At 43.3% G+C, this 21,692-nt stretch overlaps 2 protein-coding genes and 2 non-coding genes across 8 annotated transcripts; 1 reads left to right on the forward strand and 3 right to left on the reverse strand.

Annotated features, from left to right (window-relative positions):
* The first annotated feature begins 5,930 nt into the window (after positions 1 to 5,930).
* On the forward strand, positions 5,931 to 11,611 carry rnf224 (ring finger protein 224). 2 transcript variants are annotated; one of them, XM_046318003.1, is made up of 3 exons: positions 5,931 to 6,454; positions 7,149 to 7,425; positions 9,391 to 11,611. In XM_046318003.1, exons 2-3 carry the CDS (start codon positions 7,150 to 7,152, stop codon positions 9,691 to 9,693), a joined length of 579 nt encoding a protein of 192 aa, XP_046173959.1. In that variant the 5' UTR covers positions 5,931 to 6,454; position 7,149; the 3' UTR covers positions 9,694 to 11,611. The 2 variants fall into 2 exon arrangements, with proteins under 2 accessions (XP_046173959.1, XP_046173960.1); XM_046318004.1 differs by having other exon boundaries at positions 5,932 to 6,454; positions 9,394 to 11,611.
* Positions 10,223 to 16,146, reverse strand: prpf4 (PRP4 pre-mRNA processing factor 4 homolog (yeast)). Of its 4 annotated transcripts, none has more exons than XM_046317999.1 (14): positions 16,013 to 16,146; positions 15,404 to 15,610; positions 15,131 to 15,317; positions 14,771 to 14,858; positions 14,583 to 14,662; positions 14,377 to 14,470; positions 14,200 to 14,294; positions 13,757 to 13,815; positions 13,501 to 13,624; positions 13,155 to 13,244; positions 12,833 to 12,955; positions 11,749 to 11,856; positions 11,461 to 11,579; positions 10,223 to 10,816 (listed from the first exon to the last, which is right to left on the reverse strand). In XM_046317999.1, the coding sequence occupies exons 2-14, from the start codon at positions 15,561 to 15,563 to the stop codon at positions 10,623 to 10,625; spliced, it is 1,521 nt and encodes a 506-aa protein (XP_046173955.1). In that variant the 5' UTR covers positions 15,564 to 15,610; positions 16,013 to 16,146; the 3' UTR covers positions 10,223 to 10,622. The 4 variants fall into 4 exon arrangements, with proteins under 4 accessions (XP_046173955.1, XP_046173954.1, XP_046173956.1 ...); XM_046317998.1 differs by having other exon boundaries at positions 15,937 to 16,091; XM_046318000.1 differs by having other exon boundaries at positions 15,710 to 16,070.
* On the reverse strand, positions 10,940 to 11,073 carry LOC124007597. The gene has a single exon (XR_006833976.1). It is a non-coding gene; the product is annotated as a small nucleolar RNA SNORA47 (small nucleolar RNA).
* Positions 12,015 to 12,150, reverse strand: LOC124007598. The gene has a single exon (XR_006833977.1). It is a non-coding gene; the product is annotated as a small nucleolar RNA SNORA47 (small nucleolar RNA).
* Positions 16,147 to 21,692: the final 5,546 nt, after the last annotated feature.

Here is a 21,692-nt window from a genome sequence, read left to right on the forward strand (position 1 = left end):
AAAGCAGGTGAGCTGATTCTACTCTTTTTTTGTTTTGGGCTGTTTGCTGTTGTTTTGTGGTAGAAAACCGACCGGGTCCAGCATAACATGTCAACCCTCTTATCCATAGATAGACAGGCTAGAAATTTACATTACATTTACATTTAAGTCATTTAGCAGACGCTCTTATCCAGAGTGACTTACAAATTGGTGCATTCACCTTATGACATCCAGTGGACCAGTCACTTTACAATAGTGCATCTAAATCTTTTAAGGGGGGGGGGGGGTGAGAAGGTCCAATGGTATCTTCACAAGGTCAATATCAAATCACTTCTGGGTAACCATTAAATACTTTTCTGTGTGCGTTTTCAATTAAAATCGTTTTTTTTTTAAAAACGTTTTTTAGCTTCTTATAGGCAAAGGACAATTTCTCAAGCAAGAATTTTGCTAGGACTGTCAGGGAGAGGTCTAGGTAAGCAAAGAAAAAAAATGAAGATTTGCTGTTATTGGCAGAGAGGTTTAGACATAATTGCATGTGGGGTCTCTATGGGTTTGGAACTCTATTTCTTATTGGTCTATTAACTATTTTACCGCATTGTGATGTCACCATGGACTTAAAAGGGCATTAGCAGCATTTTACAATTTCACAGTATTATTCCAACCTCATATTGTGGAAATAAAGTTTTGACTGCACTGGACCTTTAACAGTAAAATAAAAACAATTGAAGCTTGCATTCAATTGCCCCTCCTTGTTGCACATAAGACGCTTCCATTTCCTCTGTCACAAGAGGATTTATGGCTAATTTAAGATGAAATCGCAACCCTGTTAAGGGCAACCTATTACTTTATTTGGCACTTAATTGGCACTTATTCAAGTCATTTTTTAAATGTTACCTCTTGAAATGGGAAAACTCGTTTTTTATGAAGTTGACCATGTGATTTTTTTCTCCTTTTTTTTTTTTACCAAGTTACGCTTCTCAAAAGGCACCAAATTGGTAGAGCAACCCACACACAGCCTCTAGGATATGTTATGAATCTCTGTGATGCTGTACAGTCAAATTCTGTGGCAGGAGAAAGACTGGTATTCCAAAAAAGGTCCAGTCACCAGGACCACAAATTCAAATTCCATCTTAGAGTACACAAAAAACTATACATACCTTGGCCTAAACATCAGCGCCACAGGTAACTTCCACAAAGCTGTGAACGATCTGAGAGACAAGGCAAGAAGGGCATTCTATGCCATCGAAAGAAACATAAATTTCAACATACCAATTAGGATTTGGCTAAAAAATACTTGAATCAGTCATAGAGCCCATTGCCCTTTATGGTTGTGAGGTCTGAGGTCCGCTCACCAACCAAGACTTCACAAAATGGGACAAACACCAAATTGAGACTCTGCACGCAGAATTCTGCAAAAATATCCTCCGTGTACAACGTAAAACACCAAATAATGCATGCAGAGCAGAATGAGGCCGATACCCACTAATTATCAAAATCCAGAAAAGAGCCATTAAATTCTACAACCACCTAAAAGGAAGCGATTCACAAACCTTCCATAACAAAGCCATCAACTACAGAGAGATGAACCTGGAGAAGAGTCCCCTAAGCAAGCTGGTCCTGGGGCTCTGTTCACAAACACAAACACACCCTACAGAGCCCCAGGACAACAGCACAATTAGACCCAACCAAATCATGAGAAAACAAAAAGATAATTACTTAACACATTGGAAAGAATTAACAAAAAAACAGAGCAAACTAGAATGCTATTTGGCCCTAAACAGAGAGTACACAGCGGCAGAATACCTGACCACTGTGACTGACCCAAAATTAAGGAAAGCTTTGACTATGTACAGACTCAGTGAGCATAGCCTTGCTATTGAGAAAGGCCGTAGGCAGACATGGCTCTCAAGAGAAGACAGGCTATGTGCTCACTGCCCACAAAATGAGGTGGAAACTGAGCTGCACTTCCTAACCTCCTGCCCAATGTATGACCATATTAGAGATACATATTTCCCCCAGATCACACAGATCCACAAAGAATTCGAAAACAAATCCAATTTTGAAAAACTCCCATATCTACTGGGTGAAATTCCACAGTGTGCCATCACAGCAGCAAGATTTGTGACCTGTTGCCACGAGAAAAGGGCAACCAGTGAAGAACAAACACCATTGTAAATACAACCCATATTTATGCTTATTTATTTTATCTTGTGTCCTTTAACTATTTGTACATTGTATATATATATATATATATATATATATCGGAGGACCTAGCCCTAGAACCATATATATATGATATATATGATTTGCTGCTATATATATATAGGACCATATATGCTCCTGCTCCAGTTTCAATACTATTATTCAACCATGCTGGTCATGAACATTTGAACATCTTATATATACCCGGCACAGCCGGAAGAGGACTGGCCACCCCACATATGCTCTCTAATTCTCTCTTTCTTTCTCTCTCTCGGAGGACCTGATAGGACCGTGCCCCAGGACTACCTGACATAATATGACATTTGTAATGTCTTTACTGTTTTGAAACTTCTGTATGTGTAATGTTTACTGTTCATTTTTGTTGTTTTTCACCTTTATATATTCACTTTGTATGTTGTCTACCTCACTTGCTTTGGCAATGTTAACACATGTTTCCCATGCCAATAAAGCCCTTGAATTGAAATTGAATTGAATTGAAAGACTCAAGTTGACGTCACAATTCACATTTGCATTCGATTCAACATAGGTCACCTTGATCAGCTAAGACTTGTGATGCTTCAAATCTGCATTTTATTTCAACTGGTATCCTATTTGAAAGATATGGTGGTCATACTGGTCTTGGCCAGTCAGTTGACTGTTCTTCCCACATACGGCCTCCAGTAACCTCACGTGACAGGGGAAATGGTAGTCTGGGTTTTTATTTTTGGCAATTCACAGAAACAGAAGCTCTTTGCTGCCTTATTAGCTATTGAGACCAAGAAGTCACTTACTTGCGTATGTTTTTTGTTTTGTTTTGTGGAACCCAGGAAGAGTAGCTGCTGCTTCTGCAAAAGCTAACATGGATTCAAATAAGCAAATCAATAAATTGGGTGGTCTGTAAGGGTAAATGATTAACAAATCAGATAGTTGAACATTTCCTCTTTGCTGACCCAATGTTGGTATGAATCTCTCAGTATAGGGATTTATTTATTTATACATGAACGTGTTTTACATGAGGGAATCAGCACGAGCTCACATTTTGTCCTTTGTGTGCTCATGTAAAGCCTGTTTAAATGTTGGTATCTATACGAGTTTCAATATACAATCCACCAGCTACTGAAACACTCCTCCCCATGACACTAGCACACATTCTGCACTGGAAGCACCCGTGGTCGGTTCTTTCCTAATAACGTTTGTGAGGAGTGTTTTGCCGTTCATTCCCTCAGCTGTGCAGCACAGGAGATCTTGACGGGTAAGGTTTGACGTGGACCGAGGGAGAAGTTGTGCCCAACCAACCACTGATCTGGGATCAGATTAACGATGGCGCAATGGACTACAACACTGCATCATCTGCATACAAATGAATATAGATATATATTTTTTTACAGCATTACAAATGTTATTTATATAGATTGCAAACAGTAGTTGGCCAAGTATCGAACCTTGGGGCAGCCCTTTTATGTAACTCAATGACCTCAGATTTGACCACAGCTACCTTGACGGCCTGATTTCTGTCATTGACATAATTATGAAACCATTGGCAAGCAACAGTAACCAACCCTGTCGAGGACAGTTTTATTCAGCAGAATAACATGGTGTACAGTTTCAGAAGCGTTTGACAAGTCTACAAACATGGCAGCACAATTATTTCAATCGTCTAAGGCACGTGTCAAACTCATTCCATGGAGGGCCTAGTGTCTGCTGGTTTTAGTTTTTCCTTTCAATTAAGACCTAGATGACCAGGTGAGGGTAGTTCCTTACTAATTAGTGACCTTAATTAGTAAATTAAGCGAAAACCCGCCCACTCGACCCTCAGTGGAATGAGTTTGACGCGTGATTTACAACAAGCGCCGTAGCCGTACTATTTAAGGTCTGAATCCGGATGGATTAACAGTAAATCTAGAATTTACAGATAGAAAATAACGTAGCTGTTTGTTAACCAATGATTATAGTATTTTCGCAAGACAATGGAGCCTGGAAATGCGTCAATAATTATCAAGATCACTACTATCCCCACCCTCATGGAATGGTAGCTCAAAGGCTGCTTTGCACACGTTTAGAATATTTCCTGAAACTAAAAGAGGCGGAAACTTGGCCCAAGTGGCTCTTTCAGCAAGACAATAACCCCAAACACACATCAAAATCCACAAATAAATGGTCAATTGACCACAAAATCAACATTTTGCAACGCTATCTCACAAATAACAGTAACATGATGAAAACGACGAGATTCTGTACGAACGACTTGACTAAGATCCCTCTCCAATCTAGAAAAAAATACAGTTTAGAAAAAGGTTCATTGCCTTTATCCTTGAAAGAGGAGGATGCTACATTATTGAAAACAGGGTGCCAATACTTTTTACACCTATCAATTGTATTAGTATAAAATCAAATTCAGCATAAAATATAGCTCAGTATTTGTATTATTTATTTACAGTCTGTTTTGCTCATCTTTATCAAGGATGCCAATCATTTTGGAGGTGACTGTCTATCAAACATTAACAGTGCTATTACTTTGTAGGATTGAACAGAGGCTATCTATTAAAAATCAAGCACGATGTATTTCCATCACATAGGAGACAGTATATGGTGGAAATGAATCTCTGTATGAAGGACTGTTCCGCTATAACAAAACATTTAATCTACTACAATAACCTACAGTAAACTACCTACAATTTACTCTCTGGGATAACTTGGTGAGAATTTACACTTTACAGAAGTTCAGAGGGACAGGGGAATCTTCTGAAGGTTATTAAGATAAGAATCAGCTGATTTCATCCTTTACTCATCCTTCACAGACCTGTTTTACGGTCACAAGCAAGGAACGCACTCGACAAACAAACAACAGTAACTTCCCTCAATCATACGTTGCAGTGGTCAGTCTTTGTGTAGACAGTCATTTGCCCGGCCGCCGACAACCCTGGACATGCTGTGGAGTTGGCTTGAAATGTATATCTCTGGCTGTCTAGCTAATCTTTGGCACCATCTAGTGTCTGAACACCAACACATCAAGCACCGTTTTTCTTTTCTTCATGACAGTCCATTTAAAACGTTCCTCAAGCCTGCAATTAAACAACGCTTTGTACTAACATACATGTCTATATTGTACATTGTTTATGAACAAACCTAGAGTTTACAACATAGACAAGAGGGTAACCTAAAGAAGGGTAACCTTGTTCGTGACACTGGTGTTTTCAGATCCCTAGGAACTGGATAGGTGTAAGTTCTATGAAGCCCATCGCCATATAATTACTTTCGCTTATCCAGTCTCTTCAGAACTGAATGTGGCTTGCTGGGAGAAGAGACTAGGGTCATTTTCAGCCTGGATAAGGAAATGTCACATTGTAAAGGTTACTTTAGGATACCTGCAGTATTTTTGCTTTATGGCCCTGGGTGACTGGTTCTTATGGACTCAGCTGGCCAACCCACTGTGCTGGTAACTGGCTCCTGTGAGTGCTGGTGGATCGAGAGTGTCGGGTTCCTGCTGGTCTATTGTTGCCAGTGTAAGCTGATCTGCTGCCTGCTCCCTCCATACAGGAATGTGAGCCTGGCTTGCCTTTCAGCTGGTCAGACTGTTGGGATACTCATAACAAGAGGTAGGAGGTGGAAAAGGGGGGGATGGACTTGTGACACAACCGGCTCAGTGTGTGTGTGTGTGCGTGCGTGCGCACGTGTTAGCGCGTGCACATTTACGCCTGTTTGCTCGCAGTGCAGTATGTGTTGTTAGCACACACACGTGTTCTCATGCACACCTGTGCCAATGTGCGCTTGATTGCATACATGCTCGGGCAGAGAAGCAGAGGGGCCATCCCATCGGAGCCGCTCTCCCCCTGGAGAACCCCACTGTTCTCTGTGGCCTCTTTAATATGTAACACGCTCCATTGACAGGCCTACGAGTGGGTGTTCACATGGAAGGGCGGCCTGAAATATTAAAGGGCCTGATGACCTGCTGCAGGCTCACATTGTTTGCCCTTCATTAGAGAGGAGAGCAGTTTCTGTGGAAGAGCAGAGCAGCAGGGGGAGATGAAGGGAGGACGTAACCCCCAGCGGGCTGTGCTCGGGATCCACGGGGACTAGGTAATAAAGGTTCTCTCTCTACTATCTGATCCTATAATGTACATCAGTAGTGCAGCATTAGTTTGTCATAGTGGGAAAGAGTAAAGGAATACTACACTGGACAAGTCCTGGGAAGGTTGCTTTGAAAACAGAAGCCATGGCAGGACTCCAGAGAACTACCAAGGACCTTCAGGGGGTTTGGAGGACAAACTAGAAGGTATGTAATTTTTTTTATCCCCCTTTTTGTCAGTTCTGTTACCCATGCTTTTGGGTTGAGGCCAGTTTTCTATCAGCGGGTAGTGAAGAAGATCTGAGTGAGACTGACACATTCAATGTTCCTGACACATTTTTTCCCCTCACCGAGTCGACGTCCAAATGTATTGAATACATTTCCAACAGATTGTTAGCTAGGAGTTTAAAAAATACTTTACATAGTAGGGACCATTTCAATGGAGTATTCGATGCAGACACGGCAGAAAGGGAGAACCACCGAGCACATCAGGATAACCATCTCCCCTATTCGGTGACATAGTTTCAGCCAGTGAATAGATATCTGTGTCTCTGCTTACAACCAGCCTGTTTTGTTGTATCGTCCCACAACTGACTGAACGGACAGAGATCGTAATGGGAAGTTCACAGCAAACATCTGGGTCTCAAATCCTTTCCTTGAGTCTAAATTTACTAGCAATTCAATTCCTCTGTTTTTCTATTGATGAACTGTAACCGTTTACTTCAGTAATTTGGTTGCGTGTGTGTTTGATTATCTGAAATGTTAACTGTAAAGTAGTAGTAGTAGTAGTAGTAGTAGTGTCACTAAAGGGCCCTGAGTTTTTCTTGAGAATCCAACCTAACCAGGAAAAACTCTGGGTCATAGCAATAAGCACCCATTCATCATCTGTTCTCCTGTACAGGATGGACGGGGAGGAAGCCCCAGTTCCTGATGCCCCAGACTTTCCTGCCCCAGAGGACCCAGCAGAGGCCCCTGACCTAGGGGCCCCAGAAGATCCCCCAGTAGAGGGTGGTGTGGAGGCCGGAGGAGTTCAGCCATCCAGAGACAGCCGTAAACTGGACTGTATCATCTGCTACTGTGCCTTCAACCTGACTGAGAGGCTGCCACGCAAGCTCTACTGCAGCCACACCTTCTGCCAGGCCTGCCTGAGACGCCTCGACACCATCCTCAATGAACAGGTGGGTCTGACTGACTGTCACGACACCGGTCCCACCATAGATCCTGCCTCTGTGTGAGTCTACCTCAATGGACTAGGCTACGCTAGTTAAACTGTAAAATATGTTTGATAGATATTCAATATTTTTGTACCAGTTCCAGACTAGTTCAGACTGGGCCTTTTCCCCAAAACGTGCAGTAATTTGTCAAACTATAGCTCACCTGTTCTCTTCATGAAAAGGAACACTAATTTGTTGAAGATCAGCCAATAAGCATCATCTCAAACTAATTTGTTGAAGATCAGCCAATAAGCATCATCTCAAACTAATTTGTTGAAGATCAGCCAATAAGCATCATCTCAAACTAATTTGTTGAAGATCAGCCAATAAGCATCATCTCAAACTAATTTGTTGAAGATCAGCCAATAAGCATCATCTCAAACTAATTTGTTGAAGATCAGCCAATACGCATCATCTCAAACTAATTTGTAGATGACCATAGCTGCAGAGCAATGGATTGCATCAAGATACAGTTGAAGTCGGAAGTTTACACACACTTAGGTTGGAGTCATTAAAACTCATTTTTCAAACCCCTCCACAAAGTTCTTGTTAACAAACTATAGTTTTGGCAAGTCGGTTAGGACATCTACTTTTTGTATGACACAAGTAAGTTTTCCAAAGCGATCGGTTTACAGATGGATTATTTCACTTATCACAATTCCAGTGGGTCAGAAGTTTATATACACTAAGTTGACTGTGCCTTAAACAGCTTGGAAAATTCCAGAAAATGATGTCATGGCTTTAGAAGCTTCTGATAGGCTAATTGACATAATTTGAGTCAATTGGAGGTGTACCTGTGGATGTATTTCAAGGCCTACCTTCAAACTCAGTGCCTCAATCACAGAACAACAGCAAAGGAGCTTGTGAAGATGCTGGAGGTAAGAGGTACAAAAGTATCTATATCCACAGTAAAACAAGTCCAATATCGACATAACCTGAAAGGCCGCTCAGCAAGGAAGAAGCCACTGCTCCAAAACCGCCATAAAAAGGCCAGACTACGGTTTGCAACTGCACATGGGGACAAAGATTGTACTTTTTGGAGAAATGTTCTCTGGTCTGATGAAGCAAAAATAGAAATGTTTAGCCATAATGACCATTGTGTTTGGAGGAAAAAGGGGGAGGCTTGCATGCTGAAGAACACCATCCCAACCGTGAAGCATGGGGGTGGCAGCATCATGTTGTGGGGTTTCTTTGCTGCAGGAGGGACTGGCGAAAATAGATGGCATCATAAGCAGGGGAAATTGTGGATATATTGAAGCAAGACAGTCAGGAAGTTAAAGCTTGGTTTCAAATGGGTCTTCCAAATGGTCAATGACCCCAAGCGTACTTCCAATGTTGTGGCAAAATGGCTTAAGGAAAACAAAGTCAAGCTATTGGAGTGGCCATCACAAAGCCCTGACCTCAATCCCATAGAAAGTGTGGGCAGAACTGGAAAAGCGTGTGCGAGCAAGGAGGCCTACAAACCTGACTCCGTTACACCAGCTCTGTCAGGAGGAATGGGCCAAAATGCACCCAACTTATTGTGGGAAGCTTGTGGAAGGCTACCTGAATCATTTGACCCAAGTTGAACAATATAAAGGCAATGCTTCCAAATACTAATTGAGTGTATGTAAACTTCTGACCCCCTTGGAATGTGATGAAAGAAATAAAAGCTGAACTCACTCTATTATTCTGACATTTCACATTCTTAAAATAAAGTGGTGATCCTAACTGACCTAAAACAGGGATTTTTTTACTAGGATTAAATGTCAGGATTTGTGAAAAACTGAGTTTAAATATATTTAGCTAAGGTGTATGTAAACTTCCGATTTATTGAGACTGTATTGAGCACAACAGTCAGACCACTTAGAAAACCAAAGAGTTATGTTCAGTTTGACACCGACATATCCCAAGTAACAACCCTTACCCTGCCCTCTCTTCTACTCTCAGCAGATGTGGATCCCCTGTCCACAGTGTCGGCAGAACACCCCCCTCCCACGCGGGGGCGCTACAGCCCTGGACCTGGACCTAGTAGCCTTCATGGGGGTCAAGGCAGAGATGGAAAACCAGAGGTCTTGCTCACGGCAGGAAAGAAGAGAGCTTGGCACCCAGCTGGAGCACAAGCCCTCTTTTGGGAAGCAGTCCATCATAGAGCAGCCTGAGGCCACCTGGAACCATGGTGGATTGGCTGAGCCCCGCTTCCATAGGAGCCCCTGCTGTAGGTGCTCCTTCTGCTGCTGGTGGTGCTGCTAGGTTGCTCAGGCATGTATGAATGACAGGAGTTGGTTAAAGCATCTGGCCAAGAATTCCCATTACAGTACCTCCTGCAGCTGATTATAGAGACACCTGGGCTTCCAAGGCTACAAAGTGGAAAATACCTAACGCCTGTCTGCCTTGACCTGACCAGGACAGACACCAGGCCCTAGTTGTGTGTGTGATTACACTACTGAGAAAAACAGTGGTCAGGAGACTAAGTTGTGCAGGGGACAACATCGAGTCTATCGTTTTACAAAGATACTTTGATTTGAAGACTCATAGAAAAATGTTTCAGCGCTCAAAAAGGGATGCTTGATAAGGACCTCAGTTTTGACCTTGCCTACAACCCCCAAAAATCCTCTGCTGCCTCTTTTCAAATAGGCAACAGGACATATGGGCTATTGGTACCTTGTGGGACAGTCAACTGTTTAATCATTATATGCACACCTTGTTGAGTTATAGTACCATTTGTAAGTGTGTTTAATGAATATATATAACTATTTTGTAATGTGCAAGTGTAAAATAATGAAAGATATTATGGAGTTTGTTTTTATTTCAAAAACAAAAAAAAGCAATTGGATCAACTTCTGACCCCAAATGACTCGTTTAAAATCACCTAAAACAATGTTATTAACAGACAAAAATATCTAGGAGAAAGGACAAAGTATACCCACAGCTTCAAAGTTGTAGACATTAATAGCCTCAAATGTTGTTCAATAATAAATCAAAAAATCTACTAAGTGTCAATAAGACAAATTCCGAATATTTAGGATGTTCAGATTAATCGCATCAATCGAGAAGTTAACATTTTGCAGATCTTGGTTCCACATTCTTCTACTTCAATGGAATGACAGTCAGGTATTGCCGTAGAAATAGAATGTAACAGAATGTCATTCTATTTCTACGGGTTGTCCTCCCTCCCCTCCTCATTCTGACATCCAGAGCTTGAAGGTGCGGTCGTAGGAGCAGGTGGCGATGAGCTGTCCGTCAGGGGACATGTCCACGCCCATCACCTTTCCCTCGTGGCCCGCCAGCGTCTTCAGGGGGGACCAGCCCGGGTGGGTCCACACCTTGGCTGTGTTGTCGTAGGCCCCAGTCAGGAGGAAGTGACCGTTATTGGCTAAGAGAGGGAGATTGATGGAGGGAAATGTAAGCACAGAAATATTGCAACAAACCGTTTATTTTTATAAATCCAGTTAGACTTTTTTGTAAAGGTTCAAAACAGTGGTATTACTAGTCCAAAATTATGTTCACAAACACAACATCAGTTCTTAAGTGTCTCAGAGCCGGTTGTTGCATTCGTCTTATTTTCCATTTAGGAGGTTATAACCAGTTATAACAGCACAGAACAAGCTGCTAAACCTTCTCAGTCCTCCAAAAGTGTATAAGATAGACTGAGCTGATTACAGGGATTAACCCCCCCCAAAAAAAATCCCATGACAAACTAAAGTCCATTTCAAAAGTTTTTGGCTTGAGGACCACATTTAGGATTTCACAATTCAACATAGGGCAGCACAGATGTTTTCATGTCCGATTTATTGGACAAAATTGGATTTGCGGGCAAGAAAAACGGCAGCTATTTGAAAATATTTAGGTCCATTCTCATTTCCTCATACTTTCTAACCAGTTGTAGGCGTTTTAAACCTGACGGGTCATCCACACGGCAGAAATCTGTCACAGTGACTGACAACCGTGAACCCTGTGATTACTCAATTGCTCGATTAAATATTAAAAAGGAGGTCTCTGGGGCCTGGAGAAACTCACGCTGGAATTTGACAGAGGACACCAGGTTCTGATGGGAGGGGATGGTGTAGATGCACTTCCTGCGACGCAGGTCCCACACCTTACAGGTATTATCCCCACTTCCTGTTGCTGCGTGGTAGCTAAACGGAGAAGATGGTTTCATTAGTGGACCTATAAACACACTCCGGCTTATCATCATCAATAACTAGGGCCAGGAGTTTTTCAGGCTGTAGTTCTAGATCACACGTTGAGGAATATCTGGCCCTATCCATAAGATATGAATAACACAGTATCTTCCATGTCATTTACCCGTTGGGAGAGAAGTCGATGCTGTAGATCTCTTTAAGGTGGCCCTCCAGGAACATCACACAGCGCCCGGTCCGAAGGTCCCAAATACGGCCAAATGAATCCAGACCCCTGAGAAAGAGATGAATACTGTGTACTGTGAGGCAAACTAGGATTCAGCCAGCAGCACTGCTGATGAGGGGTAAGTAGGGATCTGTAATTCTTTCTACTGCAAATGATCCTGTGCTGAATTGCACCAGTCAAGATGCTTTACAACAAACAATAAGATGGATTTGTACACAAAAACAACGCCAGCTCTAATGTGTCACATGTAGCCGGTTTGTCGCATCTGACTTCTGTTTATTTAGGAGGTTATAACCAGTTATAACAGCACAGAACAAGCTGCTAAACCTTCTCAGTCCTCCAAATTGTTCAGAAAAAAATATGCACTGAAAGAGTAGTTAGTGTGTGTGTGGGTGTAAGGAAGCATGTTGTCATTAGGGGACATGAAGGGAACATCCCTGTATGTTTCAGACCAAGCCAGCCGCAGAGGCTCTTGTTCTGCCAAACCTCTAATTGAGATAACTGGGTGGACATCACTGGCCTTCATTAAAAACAGACTACTGAATCCAACCATTGTTTTACTATAGCAACCATCCCCTTTAATAGGCTGATCTACATCTGCTGGCCTTCATTAAAAACAGACTACTGAATCCAACCATTGTTTTACTATAGCAACCATCCCCTTTAATAGGCTGATCTACATCTGCTGTTTGACATTGACAACACTTAAATTACAGGGTTGATCTTTCTTCTGGCAGTTTTCTAGATAGTATTTTCGTTTCGGGGAGGACACAGATCCCGGTTATCTGAAGCCAGGATTTGTTGTAGACATAAGGGGGTAATACTCTACAACAGTGCTAGATTTACTGGAAACATACATTGCAACAGAATGTTTAGAGACAAGCAAAAGAGAACACAGAAATGAATGAGATTCTAAAAAATAAAAATAAATTACGTTTCAGAGATATCTTCAACGGTCTCTCCAATAATGATGTAGTATTGACAACCGACATTGACTTTCATAGCATATCCCGGGAGATCTTACCCAGTAGCTGCCAGAGATCCATCAGGGTGGAATTGCATGTCATGGACTCCTTTACTGTGTCCCTCTTGGTGCAGGATCTCCTCCTGGGCTTCCAGGTCCCACAGCCTCCACGAATTATCATAGCTGCCAGGGAGAGAGGATTAAGCCTCACTGTAGATTCCATTTGAACAATGCCAGTCTGGCACTAGTACAATGTATCTATGGTGGAGGCAAGTGACCATGTTTGTTTTTATTGTATTGCCTGGATGGGCCGTTCTAAAAACGATAAAGTTCTCAACTGGTGTTGCCGGGTTAAATAATGCTCGGGATTAAATTCACCCACCAGGTGGTGCCCAGGAACCTTCCGGAGGGATGCCAGGCAACTCTCGCCACCCTCATGGAGTGGCCCTCGATGTCAGCGACAGGCACGTCGCTGTAAAGAGAGGGGTTACCACGGTTACAACACATCAACACGCTTTCCCCCTCTTCTTTTTTTAAATGGCCACATTTCAGCAGCGCACTCCACATCCTCAGCTACTGTTTATGATGATACCCGAGGAACATTTGGGGAAAAAAAACCTACACTGCTCTTGGTCGACCCCTCACCCTTTTTTGCCTGAATAATATTTGGTAGCCTCCCTTATTTGACAGACGGCAATAAAGACAGAAACGCAGCAATCGGAGCAGACCTGTCCAGACTCCAGAGTTTGACGGAGCCGTCGGCAGCACAGGAGGCCATGTTAACATCAGAGTCCTCCAGAGTCAGAGTGGCCTGAGGATGAAAACAGATGGCCCCCACGTGGGTATTGTGGCCTGTGAGAAGGGAAAGAGAATGATAAGGAAGTATTGGGGTTGGAAATACTTACAATTATTATGACCACAGTAGCCCAAGCAAAGAGTAATTGCAAAGGGATAAGAAAGGGGAAAATAAGAGACTGTTCTTACCTCGAAGGGTACGGACAAGGGTACAGTCAGGAACATTCCACAGTTTACACAGGCCACTCCTAGAGAAAAGAACAAGTCAGGAAGAGATTAGATTGACAGCAACATTTTAAATACAAAAAAAAACAAAGTCAAACAGTACATTTACACGCACACTAATAATTTGATATTAAACGGTTTCTGAACTATCTTTAGAATTATTAGGACATGTACACAGCTTTGATAAAATCAGCTGTCCAACGGAGTATCTGATCTGTGCCTGCACCGGTAGCGCAAGCCTCCCTCTTGTGCGCGAGTTACAGTGAGTTTGGAGAAGTACATAAACATTTCAAATAAACGGTTATATTAATCTGACTATCCACAATAATCATATTATTGTGTGCATGTAATCATGCTCACTGCTGCCTGTGCGGTGCACTGAGAGAGGAGTGAGAGAAGGGACTCACCAAGATGCAGTCACCAGCATTTTGGAGTTGGGGCTGAACTGGCAAAAGGATATAGGCCTGTCGTCACCGATCTGACTGCAGAAGTTATTCAGGTTCTGGATAGACAGAGAAAATGTCATTCTACAACTGTTTTTCACAAACAAGACAAATGCTTTTGGAGACTGATGGAGGACGTACCCTGAGCGTCTTGTGAAGTTCTTGCGTCCTGACTGTCCGTGTAGATTCTGGGATCTCCCTGTGAGCTCTGGCATCTTCTAACCTTTTCACGGCCCTGTTGAGACAACGGGCACGTTTTTTATTAATATGATTTTGCTGCTAAACAACCTTTGAAACTATCATTGTCATCATGGTAACTATGGTCCAACATTAGAATCAAGCTGTACCTGGGCAGAGAGTATCTGGCCAACCAAAGCCTTGCCTCCTTAAGAGTGGTCGGCCCTTCATGGTACCATGTCTGCTGACACTGAAAGAGGGGAACAGGAGAAGACCTCAAACGCGTGTCTCCATATTGAATGAATATGGACTGTAGTAGTGAGAGAAAGATATAGGAGAGTCAAGCCACATATCACACCTCCTCTTGGGAGCGTTTGGATTTGTCATCGTCCTTCTTCGATTTCTTCAATGCATCTGGACCCACTACAGAGAGGATATTCCTTAGCCTAGAAAAGAGAGCAAGTAAAAATTGAGCGGGAGAGGGGAAGAGAGATTATGAGCAAAGATTAAAAAGGTGGACATAATGCAAGTGAAATATAACTAGCGATACAGTGTGTTAAAGCATTAAGGCAATTCCTCAAAACGGCTGTTTTAATTGGCGAGTTAAACATGTTGTAAAAGCATCAAAGGGTCACAGACGTGTGGATTGTTATCTAATTGTTGAATCACACATTCAAATATTAGAAGGGGTTGACAGAGCCATGCTTGTGTCCCTCACCTCTCTCGTCTCTCAGCAGGCCCCTCCCCAAACAGTGTGATTGGTTCCCTGAGGGCCCGTAAGCAGGCTTTGACCTCTGCATCGTCTGTGGATACTGTGATTTGTCTCGCTCTCTTTCTGCGTTCAAAGTCAGCCAATACCTCAGACTGGCGCTCAGTCACACGTTCCTCAAGCTCAAGGGACTCGCCTTGAGGGGAGAGGAGAACTTAGAGGATACCTCAACAAACTCTTCATAACTCTTTTCAAATACAGATTTGTGTTTGGTATACTAACCACTGGAGATGTTAATGTTGCCAGCCTCGATTCCTGCTTTGACAGAATCTTTGCCTGACCCAGAAGCCTCTCGTCCCAGCCTCTCCCTCTCCTTCTCCTCCAAACTGCCATAGAAGATCCTGGTCTTCTTCACCAGCGGAGCTTCTTCATCGTCGGACATCTCTGGTCCTTATGTATCGTCCCACTGTTTACCACAAAGATACTGGCCTGGAATAGACAAGACATGCGCAGATTAATGAATGAGAACTTGATCGCCAACCACCTCAATCGCTATAATTAATGAGGCAAGGTGTAAAACTATTATACCTAGCAATTTGCTGACCAACAATAGCCAAGTCCCTAATCAGTAAATCAAATGGATAAGATGCATTGACAAAATATTGGGAGTTCGCGCTGCCTTCCTACACAAGAGCACGTTGACATAGCCTAGCTAGCTACTCTGGCTAGCTAATGTTAGCAAACAGTACTCAAGAGTTTGCCAACAGCAAAAGCATCCCCCAACCAAACAAAATGCTCAACATTACGGGGATTACTTTAGCTGTATTTCATTCTTGGGTTTGAAATAACAAAGCAACTACAAAAGAAAAGTAACTAGCAAAATCAAATTACAAAAGTGGTCGCCGCGTTGTATCTCGGTCTGGGAACAGGAAGTTGTTTATCGAAAAAGTTGGTTAGAAATTTCACAGCGACATCTAGTGTAAAGGAGTCAAACCAAATTTCTTCCTCTGGGTCAAATCAATGGGCGTGTTCGAGAGCATCCAAACCGTGACATTACATTCTGACTGACTGATGGGCGCGTTCGAGCAGATCACGTTTGTCAAGACGTTCAAAGTGTGTTGCATTATGGGTATAGGTCAGATTTGCGATGACATGTCGACTGCATGACCTTTACAACAACCATGTGATCAAAGGTAATTAACGCTTGACTGCAGTCAACTGGAAATTTCTGCATTTGCCCCTCACCAACTGCAACATGAAGTCGGAACTAAAAGCATTGTGGGAGACAGGCTTCTGTTTTTTGGATGGATAGGGCACTACATGCTCATAAATGGTTGATGTCACATTCTATCATTGGTTATTATCAGTGAATGTTTACTGTTTTGGATGGATGATTATTTAGAGCTTAAATACATCTTTATCCTTTACAATCAATTTTTTTTAACATTTGATTTATTTCACCTTTATTTAACCAGGTAGGCCAGTTGAGAACAAGTTCTCATTTACAACTGCAACCTGGCCAAGATAAAGCAAAGCAGTGCGACAAAAACAACAACACAGAGTTACACATAAACAAACGTACAGTCAATAACACAATAGAAAAATCTATGTACAGTGTGTGCAAATATAGTAAGGTTAGGGAGGTAAGACAATAAATAGGCCATAGTGGTGAAATAATTACAATTTAGCATTAACACTGGAGGGATGGATGTGCAAATGATGATGTGCAGTAGAGATACTGGGGTGCAAAAGAGCAATAACAAAAAATAACAATATGGGGATGAGGTAGTTGGGTATGCTATTTACAGATAGGCTGTGTACAGGTACAGTGATCGGTAAGCTGCTTTGACAGCTGATGCTTAAAGTTAATGAGGGAGATATAAGTCTCCAGCTTCAGTGATTTTTGCAATTGGTTCCAGTCATTGGCAGCAGAGAACTGGAAGGAAAGGAGGCCAAAGGAGATGGCTGTGGGCTTTTTGGGATGACAGGTGAAATATACCTGCTGGAACGCGTGCTACAGGTGGGTGTTGCTATGGAGACCAGTGAGCTGAGATAAGGTGGGGATTTACCTAGCAAAGACTTATAGATGACCAGGAGCCAGTGGGTTTGGCGATGAATATGTAGTGGCGGTCAGCCAACGAGAGCATGCAGGTCGCGGTGGTGGGTAGTATATGGGGCTTTGGTGACAAAACGGATGGAACTGTGATAGACTACATCCAATTTGCTGAGTAGAGTGTTGGAGGCTATTTTGTAAATGACATTGCCGAAGGCAAGGATCGGTAGGATAGTCAGTTTTACGAGGGCATGTTTGGCAGCATGAGTGAAGGATGCTTTGTTGCGAAATAGGATGCCAATTCTAGATTTAATTTTGGATTGGAGATGCTTAATGTGAGCCTGGAAGGAGTGTTTATAGTCTAACCAGACACCTAGGTATTTGTAGTTGTCCACATATTCTAAGTCAGAACCGTCCAGAGTAGTGATGCTAGGCGGGTGGGCAGGTGCATGCAGCAATCGGTTGAAGAGAATGCATTTAGTTTTACTAGCATTTAAGAGCAGTTGGAGGCCACGGAAGGAGTGTTGCATGGCATTGAAGCTCATTTGGTGGTTTGTTAACACAGTGTCCAAGAAAGGGCCAAATGTATACAGAATGGTGTCATCTGCGTAGAGGTGGATCAAATCAAATGTATTTATATAGCCCTTCGTACATCCGCTGATATCTCAAAGTGCTGTACAGAAACCCAGCCTAAAACCCCAAACAGCAAGCAATGCAGGTGTAGAAGCACAGTGGCTAGGAAAAACTCCCTAGAAAGGCCAAAACCTAGGAAGAAACCTAGAGAGCAACCAGGCTATGTGGGGTGGCCAGTCCTCTTCTGGCTGTGCCGGGTGGAGATTATAACAGAACATGGCCAAGATGTTCAAATATTCATAAATGACCAACATGGTCCAATAATAAGGCAGAACAGTTGAAACTGGAGCAGCAGCACGGCCAGGTGGACAGGGGACAGCAAGGAGTCATCATGTCAGGTAGTCCTGAGGCATGGTCCTAGGGCTCATGTCCTCCGAGAGAGAGAAAGAGAGAATTAGAGAACGCACACTTAGATTCACACAGGACACCGAATAGGACAGGAGAAGTACTCCAGATATAACAAACTGACCCTAGCCCCCAAAACAAACTACTGCAGCATAAATACTGGAGGCTGAGACAGGAGGGGTCAGGAGACACTGTGGCCCCATCTGAGGACACCCCCGGTCAGAGAATCACCAGCAGCAAGAGCGACATAATTTATATATTCAGAGAAAAGAGTAAGCCCGAGAATTGAACCCATAGAGACTGCTAGAGGTCCGGACAACAGGCACTCCGATTTGACACACTGAACTCTATCTGAGAAGTAGTTGGTAAACCAGGCGAGGCAGTCATTTGAGAAACCAAGGCTATTGAGTCTGCCGAAAAGAATGTAGTAATTGACAGAGTCGAAAGCCTTGGCCAGGTCGATGAAAATGGCTGCACAGTACTGTCTTTTATCTATGGCGGTTATGATATTATTTAGGACCTTGAGTGTAGCTGAGGTGCACCCATGAGCAGCTCATAAAACAGATTGCATAGTGAAGAAGGTACGGTGGGATTCGAAATGGTCGGTGATCTGTTTGTTAACTTGGCTTTCAAAGACTTTCGAAAGGCAGGGCAGGATGGATATAGGTCTGTAACAGTTTGGGTCTAGAGTGTCTCCACCTTTTAAGAGGGGGATGACAGTGGAAGCTTTCCAATCTTTGGGGATCTCAGAAGATACGAAAGACAGGTTGAAAAGGCTAGTAATAGGGGCTGCAACAATTTCAGCGTGTAATTTTTGAAAGATAGGGTCCATATTGTCTAGCCCAGCTGATTTGTAGGGATCCAGATTTTGAAGCTCTTTCAGAACATCAGCTATCTGGATTTGGGTGAAGGAGAAGCAGGGGGGTGGGTTGGGCAAGTTGCTGCGGGGGTTGCAGAGCTGTTGGCCTGGGTAAGGGTAGCCAGTTGGAAAGCAAGGCCAGCCATAGAAAAATGCTTATTGAAATTCTCGATTATCGTAGATTTATCGGTGGTGACAGTATTTCTTAGCCTCAGTGCAGTGGGCAGCTGGGAGGAGGTGCTCTTATTCTCCATGGACTTTACTGTGTCCCACAACTTTTTGGAATTAGTGTTACAGGATGCAAATTTCTATTTGAACTGACTATGTATATTTGTGCCTGATTTCCCTGAAAAGTTGCGGGGGCTTCGTGGGGGCTAGTCGATGCTAATGCAGTACGCCACAGGATGTTTTTGTGCTGGTTAAGGGCAGTCAAGTCTGGAGTGAACCAAGGGCTATATCTGTTCTTAATTCTACATTAAAAAAAATTGGGCATGATGGTGAGGAAAGAACTTTTAAAGAACAAGCAGGCATCCTCTACTGACAGGATGTGGTCAATATCCTTCCAGGATACCCGGGCCAGGTCGATTAGAAAGGCCTGCTCGCTGAAGTGTTTTAGGGAGCATTTGACAGTGATGAGGGGTGGTCGTTTGACCGCGGGCCCCTTAAGGACGCAGGCAATGAGGGAGTGATTGCTGAGATCCTGGTTGAAGCAGCGGTGTATTTAGAGGGCAAATTTGTCAGGATTATATCTATGAGGGTGCCCATGTTTACTGATTTAGGGTTGTACCTGGTAGGTTCCTTGATCATTTGTGTGAGATTGAGGGCATCTATCTTAGATTGTAGGACGGCTGGGGTGCTAAACATATCCCAGTTTAGTTCACCTAACAGTACGAACTCTGAAGATAGATGGGGGGCAATCAACTCACATATGGTGTCCAGGGCACAGCTGGGGGCTGAGGGGGGTCTATAACAAGCGGCAACAGTGAGATAATTATTTCTGGAAAGGTGGATTTTTAAAAGTAGAAGCTCAAACTGTTTGGGCACAGACCTGGATAGTATGACAGAACTCTGCAGGCTCTCTCTGCAGTAGATTGCAACTCCGTCCCTTTTGGCAGTTCTATCTTGACGGAAAATGTTGTAGTTGGGGATGGAAATTTCAGAATTTTTGGTGGCCTTCCTAAGCCAGGATTCAGACACGGCTAGGACGTCAGGGTTGGCGGAGTGTGCTAAAGCAGTGAATAAATAACATTTAGGGAGGAGGCTTCTGATGTTAACATTCATGAAACCAAGGCTTTTACAGTTACAGAAGTCAACAAATGAGAGGGCCTGGGGAATAGGTGTGATGCTGGGGGCTACAGGGCCAGGGTTAACCTCTACATCACCAGAGGAACAGAGAAGGAGTAGGATAAGGGTACGGCTAAAGAACTGGTCGTCTAGTGCGTTGGGAACAGAGAATAAAAGGGGCAGTTTTCTGGGCGTGGTAGAATAGATTCAGGGCATAATGTACAGACAAGGGTATGGTAGGATGTGAGTACAGTGGGGATAAACCTAGGCATTGAGTGACGATGAGAGAGCTTGCATCTCTGGAGACACCAGCTAAGCCAGGTGAGGTCTCCCCATGTGTGGGGTGTGTGACAAAAGAGCAATCTAAGGCATGTTGAGCTGGACTAGGGGCTCTACAGTGAAATAAAACAATAACTAACTGAAACAGCAGAAGACAAGGCATATTGACATTAGAGAGAGGCATGTGTAGCCGAGTGATCATAGGGTTCAATGAACAGCAATAGATGAGTCCGGGAGCCGTTCAGTAGTTGCTACTATACTAGGCGAGCACGCTGAGGCACGCTGTTCAGAAAACTAGCAGGCCGGGGCTAGCAGAAGGGTCTTCGGTGACAAAGCAACGGTAAAGCCTGTTGAAACCACATCGGATGATTACATCGGCAGACCAGTCGTGATGGATCGACGGGGACCCGTGCAGGCAATAAAGGGGTCCAGGCCAATTGGCAAAAGAGGTATTGCCGCCCATGAATTAGCGGGTATACCTCTTCGGCTAGCCGGGAATTGGGCAGAGCTCAAGGCTAACTGGTGCTTGCTTCCGGACAGAGGCGTTAGCCAGCGGTAGCCACTCGTTTGCCTCTAGCTAGCTGCGATGATCCGGTGTAATGGCTCAGAGCTTGCGGCAGGAATCTGATGACGTGGTGGAGAAAAGCAGTCCGATATCGCGCTGTGCAGACTTGCAGGTATTGACCGAGCTAAAGATGAAGTCCGCTAGCAGGGCTAACAGTGACTATTTGCTAGTAGCTAGTTAGCTGGCTAGGTACTGATAGAAGTTCCAGTTATAACGTATAAAAATAGCAGATCCGTAGCACATTGGATGGGGCGGGTTGCAAGGAAGTATATTTAGCTACTAGGTGGAAAGTGAGATAAAAATAGAAAAAATGTATACGAAGAAAAAAAACAATGAGACCGACTATTTACATGGGGCAAGATCAACACGCATGTCCGACTGCTACGCCATCTTGGATTCACTAATTACATAGGCCTACATGTGATCCACATTTCTAACATAAATAAATGAAATATCTTACTTGTGACAATTTAACTAATGTATTTATCTAGATGTTACTGTAATGTTGTGTCCAATGTTACAGCCTACAATTGTCGTCTGTAATATTGTTGTC

The sequence above is a fragment of the Oncorhynchus gorbuscha genome, linkage group LG20 (genome assembly GCF_021184085.1).
Source record: "Oncorhynchus gorbuscha isolate QuinsamMale2020 ecotype Even-year linkage group LG20, OgorEven_v1.0, whole genome shotgun sequence".
NCBI lineage: Eukaryota > Metazoa > Chordata > Actinopteri > Salmoniformes > Salmonidae > Oncorhynchus > Oncorhynchus gorbuscha.

Bases quoted from the DNA above. Each gene is read 5' to 3' on its own strand.
- rnf224 (XM_046318003.1), top strand. From the start codon at position 7,150: ATGGACGGGGAGGAAGCCCCAGTTCCTGATGCCCCAGACTTTCCTGCC. The intron at 7,426-9,390 runs GTGGGTCTGACT...TTCTACTCTCAG, and splicing joins ACACCATCCTCAATGAACAG to CAGATGTGGATCCCCTGTCC.
- prpf4 (XM_046317999.1), bottom strand. From the start codon at position 15,563: ATGTCCGACGATGAAGAAGCTCCGCTGGTGAAGAAGACCAGGATCTTC. The intron at 14,471-14,582 runs GTACAGCTTGAT...TTGTCTCAACAG, and splicing joins GCCAGATACTCTCTGCCCAG to GGCCGTGAAAAGGTTAGAAG. The intron at 11,580-11,748 runs GTAAATGACATG...TTCTCCGTTTAG, and splicing joins ATCGACTTCTCTCCCAACGG to CTACCACGCAGCAACAGGAA.